Source organism: Odontesthes bonariensis, chromosome 18, assembly GCF_027942865.1.
Source record: "Odontesthes bonariensis isolate fOdoBon6 chromosome 18, fOdoBon6.hap1, whole genome shotgun sequence".
Classification (NCBI taxonomy): domain Eukaryota; kingdom Metazoa; phylum Chordata; class Actinopteri; order Atheriniformes; family Atherinopsidae; genus Odontesthes; species Odontesthes bonariensis.
In genome coordinates, this window is record NC_134523.1 from 441,294 (window position 1) to 449,322 (window position 8,029).

General features: G+C 47.0%; 1 protein-coding gene across 2 annotated transcripts; it reads left to right on the plus strand.

Annotated features, from left to right (window-relative positions):
* The first annotated feature begins 415 nt into the window (after positions 1–415).
* Positions 416–7,822, plus strand: meaf6 (MYST/Esa1-associated factor 6). Of its 2 annotated transcripts, XM_075449533.1 has the most exons (8): positions 416–575; positions 1,713–1,828; positions 4,153–4,240; positions 4,320–4,365; positions 4,437–4,629; positions 7,288–7,317; positions 7,604–7,637; positions 7,711–7,822. In XM_075449533.1, the coding sequence occupies exons 1-8, from the start codon at positions 486–488 to the stop codon at positions 7,723–7,725; spliced, it is 612 nt and encodes a 203-aa protein (XP_075305648.1). In that variant the 5' UTR covers positions 416–485; the 3' UTR covers positions 7,726–7,822. The 2 variants fall into 2 exon arrangements, with proteins under 2 accessions (XP_075305648.1, XP_075305649.1); XM_075449534.1 differs by lacking the exon at positions 7,288–7,317 and having other exon boundaries at positions 418–575.
* Positions 7,823–8,029: the final 207 nt, after the last annotated feature.

Here is an 8,029-nt window from a genome sequence, read left to right on the forward strand (position 1 = left end):
ATGAAGCAGGTGTTTTCAAAATGACTAAAAAAAAGTCTCAAACTTTACCCACAGTTGGTAAATCTTCCGTTCATGTTGGTGCAGGTCAGTTGGTGCAGTTGTCATGGCAACGAGAACACAGGGTCTGATTTGAGATGAGGTTTGTGTTTAATTTCTTAAAGACTACAGGACTTTTTGAAAGGATTTAGTTTTTTTTAATTTAGTGAATTGTTTATTTATTTGTCTATTTTCTTTTTTTAAATTTTTTTTAAATTTTATTTTGTCACTCCTTCGTCAACGCTCCACACCCGCAGTTACATAATTGTACCGTTGGTGGCGGTAATGCAACATTACGGATGCTAACCGCCAATAAATTACAAGAAGAAGAAGAAGAAGATGAGGTCCCATCGCGAGACTTGGGCGCCATCTGCCGGTGGACTGGGGGCAGCGGGTCCGTGATTACGCCACCCGCCGCCACCGCTGTTGTTTCCAGAGCTCCATCCATCATGGCGATGCACGCTAAGGCGACCCCGCCGCAGATCCCGGACACCCGCCGGGAGCTGGCGGACTTGGTCAAGAGGAAACAGGAGCTCGCTGTGAGTGCGATGAAAGCAATTTTAGAGTTTTATGTGGTTATTTTAAAAAGTTGATCGCCGCCGATGGACGGGCCCTTTGTGCTAAGCTAACGGTGGCTATCCCTCCGTGTAGCCGGTAGCTGAAGCTAACTTGGCTAGCAGCTGCGTAACCGTGCCGTATTCTGTGCTGTCACTTTACGTTAACTCCTCGTGTTGTGTTCGATCACAAAATATAAATACTGTTTATTTTTGCAAAGCATATTTTATGTCTTTTTTTTTTTTGCACCCAGCAGCTACGCTCTGGTATATGCTAACTATTTAGCTCTGCTATCGATTAGCCGCCAACAGTTAAAACTAAATTCTCGCGATATTCCCACGGGAGTTCCGTACTGTACATCCACTAAGGCGTGTTGTCCACACCTTTTTATCCACCTGCTGTGATTCCACGTTAAAGTCTGCCTCATAGACGGCACCTGAGGGAGAGGAGAGGCCCCCCAACTAATTATTGTTATCTCAGAACAGGTCTACTTAAAAATAACTAAACTAATCTTTCAGATTTGTGGCATCTTTCATTTTTATATGCTACTAATGTAATAAACCCCCCTTTTTCATGTGTCTTAAATGCAAATTTGCCAAATGCTGTTTGGCTGCAGAGCTAAACGCACATTAAAGTGATAACATCAGTCTTGTTTTTACTTTAATTGTTTACATATAGATAGATAGATAAGTACTTTATTCATCCCAATTTGGGAAATTGTTTTGTTGCAGCAGCGTACAGTAAAAGTTATGTAAACAATTAAAGTAAAAACAAGCAAATAGAATAAAAATAAAATAAAAATAGTGAATAAACATTCGCTACAAAATCTAAACAAATCTACAGTTTGAAGAGTTTTTTTTTTTTTTTTTACTGTATGCTGCTGCAACACAATAATTTCCCAAATTGGGATGAAATCTATCTATCTATCTATCTATCTATCTATCTATCTATCTAACCACCACAGCATACAGGTGTAGTCGGGATAAAAAGCCTGAGCTGAGCAGGGTGGAGGCAACACGGAGGTAGTACAGTTCAGATAACTGACTGGATGCTCGTCTGTGGGGCGTTATCTCAGAGTTATAACAGGCAGGACGTTAATTAGTCTGCTTTCTCACTCACAGGAGACGCTGGTGAACCTGGAAAGGCAGATTTATGCGTTCGAGGGCAGCTACCTGGAAGACACCCAGATGTACGGCAACATCATCAGAGGATGGGACCGATACCTCACCAACCAGAAGTGAGATGTTCGCCAGAATGAGGCAAACGGTGTAAAAGACCGGAGACAGTACATTACATTATATTACTGTTACATTAGGGTCATTCTGCAGACGCTTTTATCCAAAGCGACTTACAATAAGTGCGTTCAACATCGGGAGGCAGAAGAACTTCAGGTCACAAGAAATCAGAAGTGCATTTCCTTCCAAAACCAAACAGCTCAGAGCAGAACTAGTGCTGGAGTAAGTGCGGTAAGTCAGGTACCGAGACAGATGGGAAGACACTTTAGAGCCCCTTTCACACTGCGACCCGCTACCTTAGCGGGTCCAAATTGCACCTTCGACCCGTGTCGCCTGAAGCCGAGTTCAGGGGGCGTGGCCTAGTGGCAGAGCGTCACACGAAACACATAAAATGCTGGGCGTGTACAATGACGTAGGCACAAGCCATGCGTCGGAGGTAGGGTTAAATACAGAGTGGCTTCCTCCCCAGATGGTGTGACACATGTCAAAATACGGCCAGTCCACTCGCCCTCTGCCACTCCTGCCGCTGTGGTCATTAACAGCATGGAACTTTTTCCTCACGGCTTTCAGTTTGTTGGTCACCTGCGTCTTGCTGCGTTGGAAACCGCGCTCTCCCATCTTTCTCGCCAGCCCTTCCAGCAGAGGTCCATCTTTCACCGTCCCCGACATGTGGCGGAAAATAACGTCCTCTGCTCGGAGGCTGAGGAGCTCGCGGACCTCCTTGTGTCCCCAGTTGGCCATCTTCAAAAATGTCTCGAACTTGATGTAAAACAGAGTGAAACTTGTCCTCACCTGTCGCTGTTGTTCTGAATCAGCTGTCTATTCTGTCTTTTAAACTCCTCACGCCACGCCCACGTCCGACCCGCGTCGATTGCGTTCACATCAAACTCGGCTCGGCAGAAAGACTAGGGTCCGACGCGGGTCGGAAGGCGAGTCGAGGTGACGCGGCAGCCCGGGTCGGCAGTGTGAACACAACAGCGGACACGCTAAATTCGCGGATTAAACGCGGGTTATTCGGCAGTGTGAAAGGGGCTAAAGGTAACAAATAAGTGCGTAAGGAACTAGGACGGATCAGGGGAGTGTTTCCTGCAGAGATGGTTTGCAGCCTGCGGTGAAAGATGGGCAGCGACTCAGCTGTCCTGATATCAGTCGGAGATCGTTCCACCATCGGGGGGCCAGAACAGAGAAAAGCCGTGACCGTGTCGATCGTGCGCAGGGACCCCTGAGTGACGGGGCAGCCAGGCGCCTGGTGGCCGCAGAGTGAAGCGGTCGGGCGGGGGTGTAGGGCTGGACCATAGCCTGGAGGTGTGAAGGAGCTGCTCCTTCCACCGCCCTGTAGGCCAGCACCAGAGTCTTAAACTGGACCTCAGCCTGGAGGTATGAAGGAGCTGCTCCTTCCACTGCCCTGTAGGCCAGCACCAGAGTCTGAAACTGGACCTCAGCCTGGAGGTATGAAGGAGCTGCTCCTTCCACTGTAGGCCAGCACCAGAGTCTGAAACTGGACCACAGCCTGGAGGTATGAAGGAGCTGCTCCTTCCACTGTAGGCCAGCACCAGAGTCTGAAACTGGACCTCAGCCTGGAGGTATGAAGGAGCTGCTCCTTCCACTGCCCTGTAGGCCAGCACCAGAGTCTGAAACTGGACCTCAGCCTGGAGGTATGAAGGAGCTGCTCCTCCCACTGTAGGCCAGCACCAGAGTCTGAAACTGGATGCTGCAGCTACAGGGAGCCGGTGTAGAGAGCGGAGAAGGGGAGTGGTGTGGGAGAACTCGGGGAGGTTGAACACCAGACGAGCAGCAGCCTTCTGAACCAGCTCCAGAGGTCTGATGGCAGAAGCCGGGGCGCCAGCAAGGGTTGCAAAATTTCCATGGGAAGTTAAGCTTGGGAATTTTGGATATATTCCATATTGGAAACTTTCCATTGGAATAATGAGAATTTAGGAGAACTAACTGGGAATATATTATATCCAAGCATAAATATAAACAAAGTCATAAGAAAACATCCATACAAAATGTTCTCAACAGATTTATGTAGAGTAGAACACGTTCTAATTACTTGTTTCATGGATGAACAAAAACAGGAGTGTTATATTACCCATGCCCTAACCGCACTCAGAGAACCTGCCAACAAAGGGCCAGCAGCGGCTGTCCTGCCTGAGAAAAGTCTCCAGCTCTCAGGTGGATCAGTCCCCGATGATCTTATTCTACAGATACTTCTGCGGATCTGAGGAAGAATTCCGTTGCTCTTTAAAAACTGTGTGAAGTGTCTTTTATTCCTTTTCTGAGGAGTCGAACTGTTTCCTGATTGAATTGTTTCTGTGACGATCAGGAACTCCAACAGTAAGACTGACAGAAGGAACCGGAAATTCAAAGAAGCGGAGCGCCTGTTCAGCAAGTCGTCCGTCACGTCTGTCGCAGTAAGTCGCCGTCTCATTTTAACCCGTCGGAGTCTCCTGGTGTAAAACGCGGCTTCTCACGCTGCGCTCTGATTGGCAGGCGGTGTGCGCTCTCGGCGGGATCCCGGACCACATGAACGAGAAGCGTGAGTTTGCTTTAGAAGCTTCCTGGTTTGTGGTGATTTCCAGCTCTGAGGTGGTTGTGTGGTCCCCTCAGGTGAGGCCGGCAGCGGCACAGAGAGCGACACCTCCCCGGACCTCCAGAACCAGGAGAACGAGCCCGGCCAGGAGGACACGGAGGACGTGGACTCCACCCTGCAGGACCTGAAACCCCAGAAGGCGGCGTCCTCCTCCTCCTCAGGAAGCCATCATGGGAGCCACAAGAAGAGGAAGAACAAAAACAGACACAGGTACCGAACCCTACAGAGTGTTTTAGGGTTAGGGAAGACGGTTTGACCCAGGATGTGTGTGACTGAACCCAATCATCTGCTCGGTTTAACTCAACATGTTCTGCTCAGTGAAGTGAAAGTCAAACACAGAAATACAGATACAGAACATCAATCAGGTCATTTTAGCTAACAGCAGGATTGGTATAACTATAACAGAGCAAAAGTAAATTTAGCTAACAGTAGGATTGGTATAACTATAACAGAGCAAAAGTAAATTTAGCTAACAGCAGGATTGGTATAACTATAACAGAGCAAAAGTAAATTTAGCTAACAGTAGGATTGGTATAACTATAACAGAGCAAAAGTAAATTTAGCTAACAGTAAGATTGGTATAACTATAACAGAGCAAAAGTAAATTTAGCTAACAGCAGGATTGGTATAACTATAACAGAGCAAAAGTCAATTTAGCTAACAGCAGGATTGGTATAACTATAACAGAGCAAAAGTAAATTTAGCTAACAGTAGGATTGGTATAACTATAACAGAGCAAAAGTAAATTTAGCTAACAGTAAGATTGGTATAACTATAACAGAGCAAAAGTAAATTTAGCTAACAGCAGGATTAGTATAACTATAACAGGTAATTTGAGTAAACTAACAAAAGCTAACAAACATGGATAAACTTTCCTCTAAGAGGAACCATTTAAAAAAATATAGCTAATAACAGAACGGTTGATATAATGAATGATAACAAATCTTTAAAAGACTTTCATCTGAGAGGAAATATTAAGGTTTATACAGTGGTAATAGGTCTTAATAGACCATTTGAATATGACTAAGGCTGTGTTCGAAACCGCATACTACATACTCATCGATCAGACAGTATGCAGAGCGTTTACCCACAATGCATTTTGCTCCTGCCCGAGCCGAAATCAGCCGGCCTGAAGCTGATTTCTCTTAAGCTCTAAACTCTGTAAACTTTAGCAACATTTGAAACATTTTCAGGTGAGAAAGTAGTCGTTTAGATCCCCAACGTGTTGAAAACCTGACAAAATACCGGCTGTTTACAATTTTGTTCCCACGAATTCGGCGCTACTAAAGCTAGCCGCAGTGAGCAACGCACTTCCTGTTCACAAAATAAAATACCCGTTGCCTTTTATCATTGGGAAAGCCATTACCATACAATTGGTGCTTTTGTTTTGAAAACAGGAAGTGAACCTACCCTCGTTGTAGCTAGCTTGAAACTGCCGTTTTGACAGGAAATGACGATCGGCGACGTCACGTTACGTTGCATCTTGGGTAGTTTGAGTATGAGTAGTAACCTCATGATGCATACCCAACATTTAGGAGAATCTAGTATGCATCCGGGAACTTAAAGAAGTTAAAGTTAGTAGGAGTAGTAGGAGTAGTAGGCGGTTTCGAGCACAGCCTAAGTTTTCCTCCTAGTGAAGCATTAATAAGATAAGGGTAGAATGACAGCGGTCGCCCTGTTTCACACGGACGGTTTTTACTGTGACACGGTGCTGAACGCCAGCTCAGAACGTCGCTGCTTCAGCCCGTTTTAGGATAAAAATGTCTCCTCTTTGCTTTGTTTGATTTATTCGTCAGTAAACTGTTTGGTTACCATATTTTTCCCATCGCCTGACTTCATATCATCAGTGGATGAGTCTGATAGAGCCGGGTCTCAGGGCTGTGGCGGTGATGCTGTGAGTGCATGCAGAACAGGCTGCTGTTACAGGGGGTCCGCTTCCAGGATTATTTCAGGTTAAACAGGTTTCAGAGGCCCGGCCGACGTCCCACCAGAGTCTGGGTGAGCTCTGCTGACTCCTACAAAGTTTCAGCTTTGTGTCGCTCAGAAAAGATGCTGAACTCAGAGAGAGAAACGCTGTGAGGACACGGAGCTTTTTGAGAAAAGAGGGAAACGTCTAAAGTTTGGGAGCATTTCAAAGAAAAGAAAAGAGAAAATACTGAACAGTGTGTCCATTGTAAAAGCCAGTTAGCTTAGCACGAGAGCACAACGTCAACGCTACAGCAGAAAGCAGCCGGTTCACGTCGAGTCCACTGAGCGGAACAAACACAAGGGAACATTTCACGTTAGCATTTTAATGGTAATCAGTCGGCTTGTTAGCTGAGAAGGACGCTAGCAGGGAACAGGGGGAAGCTAACGGAGAACAGAAGGAAGCTAGGAGAGAACAGAAGGAAGCTAGCAGAGAACAGAAGGAAGCTAGCAGAGAACATGGGGAAGCTAGCAGAGAACAGGGGGAAGCTAGCAGAGAGCGGAAGGAAGCTAGCAGAGATCAGGAGGAAGCTAGCAGAGAACAGGAGGAAGCTAGCAGAGAACAGGAGGAAGCTAGCAGAGAACAGGAGGAAGCTAACAGAGAACAGGAGGAAGCTAGCAGAGAACAGGAGGAAGCTAGCAGAGAACAGGAGGAAGCTAGCAGAGAACAGGAGGAAGCTAGCAGAGAACAGAATAATCGATTGCTGCAGCCAAACTAACGATGGGAGGCTCCGACCTGTTTTATTAACAGTAGATGGTAACTTTAGGCTCGGCTGGTAGATGTGCTGGTTCTGACTTGTTGTGGTCTGGGTTGTGGTGGCAGCAGCTGACAGATGAAGTGGAGCTCAGGTTGGTGAACTAACCGCTGCTGCTCTCTTCCTTCCCTTAACGCTGCTCCCTCAGCCCTTCTGCCATGTTTGATTATGACTTTGAGTAAGTTTGAACTTTACTTCCTGCTCCTGTGGCGTCCACGTCCTGCCTGCTCTGCATGCTAACTCATCCTTCTTTGGTTTCCCTGCATGCAGCATCCAGATGCTCCCGCTTGTCGTCCTGTTTTTCTGCCTCAGACTCATTTCAGCTGCAGAAACCAGTAAAAACATTCCCGGTTGTGTTCAGATGAGCTCGTTTCTCAGACCTCTTCCTGTTTTTATTCGTGCTTCCACCCCCGTCAGAGGCAGGTTTTAACGTCTTAACGCGCCTCGCTTTGTGTTTGTCGCAGGTTTGACATGAAGGTGAACAAGAAACCCAGAGCTGTAAGTTGATCCGCTTTGCTTTGAATCTTCGGTCCAGAGGAGCCGGATTCTGAGTGTGTTTTTTATCCTGCAGGATTATTCCACTTAGAGCCGTCTGCAGGACCTGAGCACACACCTGGACTCTCACACCTGGACTCTCACACCTGGACTCTCACACCTGGACTCTCACACACCTGGACTCACACCTGGACTCTCACCTGGACTCTCACACCTGGACTCTCACACCTGGACTCACACACACCTGGACTCTCACACCTGGACTCACACACACCTGGACACACACACACACACCTGGACACACACACACACACCTGGACTCTCACACACCTGGACTCTCACACACCTGGACTCTCACACACCTGGACTCACACACACCTGGACTCTCACACACC